This window comes from Pyxicephalus adspersus, chromosome 4 (assembly GCF_032062135.1).
Source record: "Pyxicephalus adspersus chromosome 4, UCB_Pads_2.0, whole genome shotgun sequence".
NCBI classification, from domain to species: domain Eukaryota; kingdom Metazoa; phylum Chordata; class Amphibia; order Anura; family Pyxicephalidae; genus Pyxicephalus; species Pyxicephalus adspersus.
In genome coordinates this window covers 148770904-148784461 of record NC_092861.1, presented here as the reverse complement: position 1 = coordinate 148784461, position 13558 = coordinate 148770904, and the positions used below count along the sequence as shown (strand labels likewise).

The window sequence follows — 13558 nt, the reverse complement described above, 5'->3', positions numbered from 1 at the left end:
CAGAGAAAAAGCCTTTTGTCAGTGTGACAGGGTCTCTTTAAATCTATACAGGAGAAAAAAAAGGGGTGCTGGAACTTCCAGATTCAGGGTGCAGTTATATAAGAAACTTGAACATCTCCTAAACTGAAAAATCAGATGTAACGAATGGTTCCTAGAAGAACGGGAAATGGGTCCAACTTAGTATTCAATCAGAAGGCAGCCAACAAATTTTGGGGGTCACATATCACCCTCATTCACCAACGCTTGCAGTGTATGTCAACCCAGTTTCATATACTTGGCGTGGGAATGGTAAATATCTTAATAAATTGATGCAACAGTAAACAATAAAAACAGGAAACAGTAAAAGAAGAAATCTCTCCAGGGTGAACACAATTTTCATCCCAGTGATTTGTTCCCTAAACAGGCGTCCCCACTGGGGAATTTCCCCTCATAATAGAAGAGACCAGGACCTGAAACAAGTCAGACCTGAACAAGTAGGGAATTTTCATGTGGCTTGATAATAACACTTAGAAATGTTATTTCAAATTTTTACTTAATTGTGTCAATATTTAAACACAGCAATCAAACATAAACAATAAAAATGAACATTAAATAAATCCAAGGTGAAGAATCACATTAAAGACAATTCGATACATATATAAGCTGACGCGTTTCAAAGGGGAACCTGCTTGCTCAGGGGAAAATATTGTTCACCTTAGAATTCTGCATGAGATATGAGCAATCACTGCCTAAGGTCTCAATCACAACAGAGTTCAAACATAAATCCAAAAACCCCAATAGAAGGGGGAGGGGGAGAGACCACCCCTTGGCTCAATCATCAAACACAGCGGTCAAATCTTTCTGATGAATTCAATCCTCTAAATATCTGTGGGGCTATGTGCTGTTCCAAAAATATTCTTCCAAATCCAACAGTAACAAAAAAAACTAATTACTTCCAGAAAGTCCTGGGGTAACTGTACCCTGGCAGACAGAGCAAAGCCCCAAACATTTTTACTTATTTATTGAACGTCTGACAAATTTTTGAATTTGCCTTTACATACACTTTAATATAGAATAAACAACAAAGGGTCGGATTTATTAAAGCTCTCCAAGGCCGGAGAGGAAACACTTTCATCAGGGAAGCTGGGTGAGCCAGCAAACCTAAAATGTATTTCTTCAAAGTCAAGCAAATGTTTGGAATCCTGGACCAGATCCATTTCAGGTTTGCTGGATCACCTAGCTTCACTGATGAAAGTGTTCCCTCTCGAGCCTTGGAGAGCTTTAATAAATCATGCCCAGTGTTTGTAAGAAAAGAAGATGCAACAATGAACAGAGACTGAACATATTGTGGAAAAAAAGTATTTGTATTAAAAAGATGGTAGGCGAATCCTGAACAGAAGATTGGTGTGCAGCAGTAAGAATGTGTCAAGTTTATATCAGTGCAATATATTCACATATTTTGCCTCTGTAGAAAGGCTGCAAAATACCTGTTGATCTACAAGACATCCATTTAACTACAAATTCCTAAAGTGATCTGACAACTCGGCTTCTGCTGCACTGAAATCCCAAGAAGTGTTCTCAGTCCTGCCTGGTTTGTCCTTGCTGGTCTACAGAACACCTAATGAGATGTGAAGAGGTTCTGTAATATTCTAAATATTATAATGATCTGGGCACCATACCTGTGTGTTTATCTGACCACATATTAAATTTGATTGGATAACAGACTCAACCAATCGATCACATAGGCCATGTCATACTGGTAATATCATATAATGGAGCAGCACCATGCCCCAAGGCAGCAACTCTAGAGCCATCATGATTGGCAGACATTTCTTTACAATTTCTGCACAGATCCTCTCAATGTACATGCAGATGGGCAAGAACTGTATTGGCATGGGGCAAAAGGGAGGCTCACATTGGCATCTTAGCTTTGGAGACCTGAGTGCTTTGTGCCAGTACAAAATTGCAATTTAATGTCTACAATCTGCAGTCAATACTGGTTGGCCTATTTATTACTGCATCTCCTAGGGCATCACATGGAGCAGTCCATTCACCCTTTTTTTTTTACAGCATGCTTTTGAGGCTTAAATATCTATACTTTGCCAAACCATTACTATTGTAACCAAATTTCCAGCTATAGCACCCACAGGACCCCCACTCTTCCAGCCCAGAACTAGCCTCTCCCACCCATGGCACCCAATGACATAATCCATCTTGTATGTAGTCCACAAAGACATGGTGGAAAAGTAATAACCTGTTCAGGGATTGTATTTTGTAAAAGGCTCCCTTTCATACTATGATCACTTGCCACCTCCATCCTTCTCCAAACAAAAATTCCACCCTTTAAGTTCTCCCTACAGATCCTGACCGTATTGGAATTATTCATTCATGACGTTTTCCATATGCTGTGCATTAGCTAGAACTCAATCTGACAGTTCTAGAATGGAAGTCTAGGATGAATCTGTATATTTGCTTAGCCAATAGGTCTGGGTCTTTGTTTTAGGGTAGCTTTTTACTTCTTACATGCGATCACTTGAGTGTTGACTACACCATTCGTCTGATTTGGCTTTCTAATGGTGACCAAGTCATGGTGGGGGCACTGTGGATTATAGAGTCTACCAGGGGTGCATGTGACGGAATGATGTCAAATACCAATAGTAATAGATTGAACAAAGACCTTTATGGCAGGTTAACAAAGTATTTTTAGAAACATTGAGGATTATATAACCATACCAAGTCTTATATGAGATATTGGTGACTAGGCAATGACCAACTATATTATTTAGGCCACCGCTGTATTCTAACAAAAGACTGCGTACCCAATCTATCCCCATATAACCCATTAATAAAGCAGGCATGAGATGTTGTTTTGCAGTTTTTTTTACCACCTAATCTGTTGACCCAGTTAGGTTTGGCACCACCAATGTTGCCACCACCTAGATCATCCAAATCATGCCAAATATTCATACTAAAGAATCGTCTCCAGCAATTGGAATTCGTTCCAAGATGTTTTTGTTTTCCAAAGTCACCTTGTCACAATACATGATTATTGAATAGTCACAGCCTCCCGCTGGTGCACGCCTTATTTGTACATATTACTTTGTGGTGCCCCATTGTGCAGCAACTCAGCATCAACAGTTCAATATTAGCTAATGACACATGATAATCTGATAAGATACACCCAGCATTGTGTATGGTCTTAGAGGTGTAAACCCATGTTGTTACCTTATCAAAAACACCTGAACAAATGTAGACACTATCCTTAGAAATAGGGCAAATGGAACAGTAAACAGTGAGCAGCTCTTCCATTGGTTGGTGGGTATTAGGCAGCACTCTTGGCTATGACTTTAAACCATGTTGGATGTTTGGGTTGAGTGGTGAACAATGATAATCCAGGTGATCATTCAATATCAGAGCTCGTTCATACTGCAACTTCCATTATAAAGCAGAACATGACCTGCTTTGCACTTGAATTTAAGTGCACCATTTGGTGCTTACAAAAATGTTGCAGGATATCTAACATGGTGCAAGTTGTGAAGTTTGAGACAATTCTCACTAACAAAGGTAGAAGTTATTATTTAGTAGGGCTCAGCAAAATTTTAAAAAAATTGTTTTGACAGAGAAAATTGGACCATATTGTGAAATGCATTGATAAGGAAAGGCAATACAAGTATAATGAGCTTTGAGTTGCTCCTTTGGGTTGCCCCAAGAAGCCAAAAGTGGCCCATAATTGAAGGAAACAGGACTATATGAGCTATTAAAAAAACAATAAACATGCCATATGATCCTGAATTCTTGTTTGTTGCCTGTGATTGATAACGATTGCTTATTTGTTAAGCTCACCTTGACACAACTGTCTTTTGTTGGCCACATATTGCATCATCTGCTTAATGGGCGTTGTGTCAAGGAAGGTCATAGGGCACAACTGTGGTGGGAGCATCTCCTGCATTGCCTTGGATGTCTTCCTACATTGTGCAGGGCAGACTCTCCTGTCAACCCAATAGGCCTTCATGACTTTGGATTAGTTACAAACTACTTCAGGTCCAGGATGAAAGAACAATATTACGTAAGGATAAAGTCAATGGAAGCCTGTTATTGTTTTAACATGTTGACTAAGGAAGGCTAAATTGCATTGATTTGTTCTTGACCCAAAACCCATTTCATTCCATTCCAAAATCCTTAAACCAGAAAGTAATAAGTCTAGAGCTGTCATCATTGGCAGTCTGTGTATGGTGATAATTGTGTAGATATTTTCACTACTACTGGATTGCTTGCCACATATTGCAACATCTGCCCATCGTTTGCCCATGTATTGCCATCTGGGACTATCACATTGCGTGTTGTGCCAAGGGAGGTGAGAGGACACACTTGTGGTAGGAACATCTCCTGCCTTTGCATTTACTTGGATATCTTCCAACATTGTTCAGGGCAGGGCATTCAGACTCTCCTGTCAACCCAACAGACATGCAATAATTTTATTATGTAATAAACTTCCTTAGTTCTGTCCCAACACCCTTCGCTCTCCATTCCATAATCCTTGAACCAAAAAGAGCTATCATCATTGGCATCCATTTGCACAGACCAGATGTGCACGGACTGGCTTGGCATGGGTAGGAAAGGAGGTGCACCTTGGCATCTTCACTTTGGACACCTGAGGACCCTGTCCAAATACTGATTGTCTAAATTGCAATTGTAAATCTACATATTGCCATCAACACTTGTTACCTTTGGGACTACTGCTTCTCTCTTTCACTTTAAGGACCTTGCGCTACAAATCCCCACAATCCCATATGGTTTGTTACTTACGGTTGGCCTTTTCCATTTGATGCTGAGTAGTTTGTCCTGAGACAGCAGATCTTCCCCAATAGAATAGAGGCTGGCAGGGAACACATCATCCTCGAACAGCTGCCTTCTGTTCAGACACAACTCCCGGAGGTTATTGAAGTCCTGTCCTTTGTACTTTTTTGGGTTTTCCACAGTTCCTGTCTTCCTTTGAGACTGCTGCCCCTCTGCCACCTTCTGGTACACCCCTGGGATCGGCATTGCAGCACCAAGTTATCTGGAATGCAAAAAAATTTTACAGTATAGATTTCAGAAGACAGATATAATAATATACCTTGACTTTAGAAGGGAAATTTAAAGGGATTTCACTTGCAAGTGGGATTGTTTTAAAGCTAAGCCAGGTTGTGGGTAAATTTGTTTAAACATTTTCTTTTGGATTTTACTATTTCCTGTCTCTAAAAATAAGCAAACCGGACAAAAAACAGCGCAGGAACCTTTTTTAAAACTTATGAGGCAACAATTGTGGAAAAATGACAGCCAGCAATCTTCCAATCAGAGCTCAGAATTATTGATTATGTTGGTTTTGGGTATTGGTAGTTTTCAGAATAAAGTTTTTGATTACTTTCTAATTTACCAGAAATGAGACGTATGCAGCATTTCTGGTCTAATCAGCCCATATGATGGTATGATGGTCAGGTGCCCACACATTTTTGAATATATACTACTTCTACTTAGCAGCGATGTCCCATGGGTTGGTCTTGCCAACCAAAAAGAACACTCTATACTATTTACATTGGCAAACTTGTTGCTGGCTGCTTACTAACTACTCAACTGCCAACAATTCCATTGAATGGTGGCTGTTGTTGGTGACAGCCACCAACCATAGGACATACTAGCTGGTGTGTATGTTAGCAATTGGCTGCAAGCACCATTCCCATTCTGGAAAATTCAAAAAGTATAAGACTATTACCATAACCAATGTGTTCATGAGTATGCCAAAATGGTGAACATGTAATGTTTCTCAACCAGGGGTCTGTGGATCCCTAGGGTTCGCCCAGAGGTTGCTAGGGGTTCCTTGAGCAATGAGCAATTTGGACCTTTTAGGTCAATTTAAGCGACACCAATGATCTTTTTGGCTATCTGTTTAATTTTAGAAGGGGCTCCCCAAGACCTGACAGGTATTTTAGGGGCTCCCCATAATAAAGTATCAATAAACAACACTAGTATAGAGTTTGCCAAAACATATCAGCTCCCAAACGGTCATCCGATGCTTCATAAAGTTTACTTTGACTTGACTGGTCGGAAGTTTGACTTTTAACCAGACTGATTTTATGGAGTTATGAACTTACAGAACCTCCTGTACAGTATATTAGAAGAACGACTATTATAAGTCGTTCCACAAATGCAAGCAACTTGATTTCGCGTGAAAACAGCAGGAGACGAATTTACCGGCTGTTCTGCTGCAGTCAACATTCCATTTATGAACTCTGTCTCTGTATCTGTTTTTCACATGCTGACTTATTTCAAGCAACTGTAACAGTCAAAGCAAATAAAGATAATTAGACTTTAAAAATCGGACATCGGGTCGAGCGGGGTCACTGCCATCATCTTCTGCTAAAACTTTTATAAAGTGGACCTGTCATCAGATGTATATTTTTCATGACAGGTGCATGCTAAGTATTTTTAATTCATAATTCACAATTCTGCTACAGAATCATTTTTTGCATGTGTGCAATGCATTTAACTGCTTTGCTGTTGCTGCTTCTAGGTGGAGTTTGGTTTGCAGCCAGCTGCATGATTTTTCAATTTGGGTGTCTCTTAGAAGACTGGAAATAGTAAAATATAGAAAGGGGAAGAACATAAAAAGATTGAATCTGGGCAGTTTAGACAGCCCTGCAAAACACATTGGAGCACTGGATTGCTGTTCATTGTTAATGGCACCCTGAGCACACCTTAGCAATGCACTGCTGCTACATATGCGGCAACATGTGTGGTTGTGCATTAACATGCGTGTGCTTTGAAAAATGAAGCATGCTCTACATTTGTGTAGAAATGAGGTTCCAAACGTAGAGCATAAATGGCAATGAGCATGTATATAGTAAAACGTACTGCATCCATGTAGCAGGAACAAGCCCTAAGCATAACCTTTCCAGGTATTTATTACCTCTCATGGAGATCACAATAATACCATGAATGGCTATGTAATTAAGGGAGAAGGTAAGAACGGGAGGCAGTGTGTGTCTTCTATATTTCCCTTTGCAACTTGTGTGTAATCTAATTGCTTTTGCTCTTTCGATCTGTTGCTACAGAATAAGCTGGAGAAAGCTGCTAACATATATTATCATTTGTCTGATTTTAGTATCAACTATAAACAGGTTAGACATTAGATTCACCTTTTGGCTTTCATTGCTGTTGGAGGTTGATTACTTCACCCCTTGCTCCATGTAAACCAAAGGAAGAGTATGATATTTTTTGTTCAGTTTTCAAATGATGGGATAGTTAAACATAAATAATGGATCTTGTGCTGCATGCACAATCCGCTTGAAGGCAATGGTTGGATTGGCCATGTGGTTGTGTTGCGGTCACCGCTTGCTCATACCAAGAAAATGCTGCCCCCGGTGGGGACTTCATGTAGCTGCTTTTGGTGGCAGCTTCATTGAGAATGAATAGGGGTGGCAGTGAGTGGCTCAGTACTGCTTATTACCCCCAGCTGTAAAATTCTCAGACGCTGGTTCTTTAAGGACCAGTACTGCGGTGCAAGTGATCAATTAGCAAGGTGTCAGCTGCCAGGAGATCTGAACCAACCCGAAGAGACTTGATGAGAAGTTCATTCTTACGGTTACATACAATTACATACAAAAAAACCCCAAAACATTTGTCTTTTGCCAATTTCCTGAACTCACATTACCCAATAAAACCTTGCAGAGGTTCTATCCCTTCCCCAGAGTTCCACTTGGCATCCCCTCGCACATTTAATTCATGTAAATGGAAGAATATTGACTTCTTTTTTTCCCTTGCTCTCGCAATGCACAAATTATTGCTAATCACATAAAAATAGATTAAAACTAATGGCGTCTGGAGATGAAGCCTGACAAAAATTCCTTTTTTGCTGCTCCAATTGCATTACATAGTACATTAAAATCAATGCACTTAGTTCACAGCGGGAAAAAAAAAATCAATGTGTGGAAACTTGTTCCGCTTTCGGCGTGAATTGTTAACTTAAGTTTTAGGATCACAGCTAGTTCAATATCGCAAGAAAAGAAAAAATATATTGCACTGAATGGAAAATTCTTAATTTTTGAGTTTTTTAATGAAGCCCTGATCGTCCAGCTTGCAGTTTTGTGAGTCATTTCGGAGAGGGATTAACAGCCGCCGTCAGCACAATAGAAGCTTCAAGTTTCTGTTATGTGCGTCTAAACTTTTCCTGTATTATGTTTTTGTGGTTTATGTTGTTTTTGGTGTTATACAAGGATTTAGAGGTGCGCCCTCTTGTGGCTGACTGAGTGCAATTAGCATTCTTGCTGGACGACTGTTACAAGGGATCGGCTGGAACTTGCACTGTTTTGCTCAGCAATGTTCCAACTTTCAATGAATCACCCTGGAGCCACTAAGATGTATTTGATTTGTTTTTTATTTTCATGCTAATGTAAGAGCTGATTCATCAAGTTGTATTTCCCCAAGGCATATTAAAGAGGATTTCAAGCATTGGTATACTCCATATAACAATATTGGGTCATTTCAGCATGCCAAGGGTAGAATTCCAAAATTGATCTATTATATTTTCCTGGCCAATGTGACTTTTCCTGATGACCTTTCCTGATGCTCTATTTGTCTTCCAGATATGGGAAGCATGTGACCGCCTTCTGCTCCTCCCATAAAGCAGTACTTTATGTACCTTAGCAGTCAATCATCAAGCTCACATACTGTCACATTTAAGAAAATCTTTACCCTATGCAAGCTCTGGCATAATCTATATCAAGCTGACACAATGGGTCTAAACATTAAATTATTCCAAATCTGGAGAGGATGGACTATCATGGGAGAACCTGGGTAATCCAGCAATCCTGGAATGGATCTGGTCCAGCATTAAAAGCATTTGACTCCTTATTAGGAGCAGGTTAGGGCTCCCATACAGAGAGTCACTACCCACAATATTCCTTGGGACCCTGGGTTTTTCCTATTGCACCATAATGTAATTGCAGAAAAGGCATATAGAGGCAGTATTCTTAGATATCTTATTGTGGCTGTTAACTAATGTATTCCTATGTTATGGAAGTCAAAGACCACTGCGACTATGGGTATGTGGCTCCACAGAGTTGATAGAGGAGTTAGCCTAAGAAGTACCGAGGAGAAATTTAATGGTGTATGGGGGTTTGGATTTATTATCCAGAAAGTCTGGAGTTTAAACGCGACCCTTTAAATGCAAATTTGATGTGGATTTCCTTCTTGGACTTGGCCCCGTTATACATTCTCATACTAATTACCGGCTTCCTTATCAATGCTCACTTTTAATGTATATCATATTGTTGATTTGATGCAATATGTTTAGTTTCGCCACAGTTTTACTTTTTCCTGCTATTTCTGCAGAATGTGCAATATTCTGTTTTTGTATATCCTAAATTGTTTCCCTTTCCCAGTTATGTAATTGTAATTGTATATTGAAAAAACGTTTTCAAAAACAAAGAATGCTATAAAAAAAAAACAATTGGCGACTAATAGCAGTTCATTTTTAAGATATCTGTTCCAGGTTTCCTGGATCACCTAGGTTTGTCTGATTGTCTATCTTCTCCAATCTTGAAGATCTTGAATAAATCAGCTCCTTTGTCTCATGATGAGTTTATAAAGGTTACACTGTAGTGGCTCAAGTGAAAGTCTGGTGAAAGACCTTTCCTTTAATAAATGAGCAACATTCAGTGGGATCAAATCATAATGATATATTCACGACAATTACCCACATTTTAGCCAAAATTAATATTGGATTTATTTAGATAAATGTATGAATCATGAGTGAAAGTTACTTCTCATATTAGGTGAATTTAATGTACAATATTTGGTAATTTTGGATAAATGTTGGGTGAAAACATTAATAAATTGATCCAAAGACCTTCCAGACTTCCACAAGTTACAATGTATCTGAATCATGATGATAAATGCATTCTCTTGTACTTATTAGTTAATACCTTACATTATCCAATCAAAAATCATACTCCTAAAATCAACCAATTAGATTTAAGCTTTTGTTTTATTATATAAATCAGAGCCACCATGTGACTGTGGAAGTCACATTGACATGTGAAACTGAAATAAATTGGAGAACCTTGTACCGGCAGCGCCAAATTTTATTGCTGTGATCAACGGCACTGCAGTGAGTCATTACCAATCATTCCAGAAGCAGATGGCCCGCAGAATCTGCAAACAAACGTCTTTATAATGATTATATTTTTAAGATATATTGTACATGAAAAATGTGATTGCTGAGAACAATCTTCTTAATGTAGGTAACACCGTATTTAATTCCATATGCGGGGATCTGGTTAAATACACATTCACAATCATATATTAGAGATACAGATATTATATAGATAGATACATGACAGCCTTGTGTATGGTGACCTCGTTATCGGTAAGATCTTACATTGGTTACAAGTAGCTGACCATGGAAATTCCATTCCTTGGAAGATAACAAATCTCTGTACATTGCTTGGTATTGTAATATTTACACTCTGTTTATTGCTCAGGTTTATTACTTGCAGTAAGAATGAAAAAGCTGCACATGTGTGTTCACTCATCTCACACCTGATGAATGCTGGTCAGCTGTGCAATCAAAAAATGGAGTCTCGGGACAACATAAAAGCCAAAGCCAATCACCAACCATATGCAAAAACAACTCCAATATTAGGCCTGATTTGATAAAGCTCTGACGAGACTGTCAAGAGAGAACCAGGGTGATCCAGCAAACCTGGAATGGATTGAAAATATTTATCAACTAGTAGCAAAGATTTTTAAGAGATCAATTCCAGATTGGCTAGATCACCTAGGTTCACCTATGAGTGTCAATTTCCCCATAGCGGATTGAGGAATGAATGATCGGGAAGGATGCTGTTCACACCTATGGAGGGGAGCAAAGCTGGGAGCTCCCTCCTTCCTCTTTTGACCAGATTGGCTTTGTGCATACAGCTCTCGTTTATTCATCTGCCACTGAAAACAGTCACGAAAGATCATTTCCAGCGACGCCGGTACAAGGCCTAGGGCCGGTTACATCAAGATATATATATGTTTTGTAAATAGGAATTGCTCCCTATGACGCACTAAGCAGTTCCAGACTGTCAATGTTCCATGCTGTCATCTCAGAGGATGAGTCTGGGTCAGAGATAACCGTTAGTTTTCTAGGAAACCCGTCATACTGATATTAAAAATTAACATTTACCAACACAAACATCACAATGACAACCAATAGTAAGAGCAGCAAACCTTTCAATACCATAAAATCATCATTTCAGTACTTCTCCATATCTGTAGATTGTAAGATTGGACATGGTGGTGCAATCTATCCAACTGTGTATGATTGGTAATGGATGGCAAAGCTTTCTAACCAGTTGTAAAATGTGACCAGGGAATTCCCACTATTCAAAGTTTATTTTTACAATGTTGTGATTTATTAGTGATAAGATAATCTATGGACTATGATGGGACTGTATTCAATTTCTTATATTACTAAGGGGTTATGGCATCAAAACTTTACCGGTCATACATTTCAGCTACAGACCCACCACTCTACATGTTCAAGTCTTCCTACCAACCTTGGGGTGTTCCCATCCAATTTCTGAATCCTGAATATTGTTCTGCTTTCCCCTTGCTGAAGGCTCTGATATGAGGAAGCAAAACCCAGCCTCTGCCATGGTGGCCACCTTATTCTTTCATTCTTTCTTTCTTTCTTTCTTTCTTTCCTTCTTTCCTTCTTTCCTTCTTTCCTTCTTTCTTTCTTTCTTCATTAAACACTCCTTGGTGGGTTTCTAATTTTTAACTGCCTAAACCATCTATGAACGCTAACTTTTAAAGCAATATAGGCATTTACTAGGAGAAGTGGACATAGGGAAGTTGCAAATTGCACCACTGTATGTAGGTCCTGGACTGTTATAAACCAACTGGGGGCCTCCACAGCAGCCAAATTGTAATGGTGGTGGAAAAGCAAATCAGTTCTGCACAGGGACCCACTGTTGGCATTGTTCACCAGTGTTTTGAAGTATTCTTAAATGCTTATAAAACTATATTTTGCATATGGGTGCCTGCTGTAAAATGCCTGAAATAGTTACAAATGTCCATAAACTTGTTTGATAAGACAGTATGGAGTGTTTAAAAACATTTAAAAGTTCCATCTGTGTAGACTTAGCTAAACGTTGTCAACATAATAGACATATAAAACATAAAAAAGAAAGAAAAAAAATACAAGAACGTAAATCCTCAACCAGTAAAAATGCTATAATGTCTCCCTTCACTTTCAGTCCTGGAGATGCAACAAAAAATGAAACCAAATCTCTCCCCAGTGAAAAAATAAATATCCTATTTTAAAGGTGGGGATCTTCTTTGGTGGGGATGAATCCAGATTCATGTTTTTTTTAAGGCAGTGAATGATTCTCTACTAGAATAAATTCAATGGATGTCAGTTTCACTGCTTTATAAAGAGACCTTGTAGATATCATAAAAAGGTAATTTTCCAACTTTTGCTTTAATGATAGCTTAGATTTTCTGGATTTTGTGTCTTGATAGAGAGGGTGAATCTCCCAAACAGCTACTGACAAAGCATGGAACCCTCCGACCATGTTTCCAAAACCCCCATAATTGCCTTTCCATACATTATAATATTATTTTCATCATTCTATTGTATTCATTATATTTTTGTAATATAATTCAGATTTCTACCTTTGCACACACCAAGTATCTGTCACATGGCGGGGAATATCAGTCAGGTATCCGGTAACATTCACACAGAAGAGTAACAATACACCTAACATTCACAGGTAGCACAGGGTCAATATGTAATGAACGTTGTTACCTGAACACACAGCCGCTCACCATCAGAGAGTGCTGGGGGGGGCGATCTGTCAGTAATTTTTGTATCCTTCCAGTATTTTATATTTGTTTACAGCTGGTCCCTCTTGTTTTATACGTCCTCCGGTTGTCCTGTATATATCTGTGTGTTTGTCAATGATTAACAGCCGTGTAATCGCCGTGTTCCCTACACAGAGGTGAGTGTCGCTCTCATCACCATGTGTGTGTACGTGGGCTGTAGAGGTGTAGCTTTACCTGTGTTTACCTGTCATTGTTATGCAAACCAGGGGTTTACTGGCCCGTCTTGTGCAAACAGCCACCATAGGGATCATACGTCACCTGGGCAAGGTGCTGCCAAGCCAACACACCGGTGCAGGTTTATTTTTATGAGGCTCTTTGTACATTGCAGCGGATTACTGTTGGCTCAATGCACTCATCTCTGGTTTACATGCACCTACTTCACATTAAAGGGAATGTCAGTCTGAACAATGGACTTCTATGGTCCTTTCAGGTCTGGTAAATATACCATTGAAAGTGTTTTGTTATATTTCTGCTCTCTGAACTTCCTGTTCTACCTGCCTCTGCTGCACTGTTATCAATGACATTGAGCACAACAAATGTGTAGGTCCAGGAACTCAGTGCAGGAGGGTGGGAGCCCTTCAAAATAGGTACAGCAGGTGCACAGACCCAGGTACTAAGTATAGGGGTGTGGGAGCCTTCCATAATGGGTACAGCAGGTGCACAGACC

At 39.3% G+C, this 13558-nt stretch overlaps 1 protein-coding gene across 1 annotated transcript in view; it reads right to left on the bottom strand.

The window, feature by feature from the left end:
• LOC140329915 (calpain-13-like) overlaps positions 1–13012 on the bottom strand; it is a 70465-nt gene extending 57453 nt beyond the window's left edge. The window contains exons 1-2 of the mRNA XM_072410307.1: positions 12815–13012; positions 4786–5038 (exon numbers count right to left, since the gene is read on the bottom strand). Of these exons, the coding sequence (XP_072266408.1) occupies positions 4786–5022 (237 nt within the window). The 5' untranslated portion in view covers positions 5023–5038; positions 12815–13012. The remainder of the gene's footprint in view (positions 1–4785; positions 5039–12814) is intronic.
• Between the last annotated feature and the right edge of the window lie 546 nt (positions 13013–13558).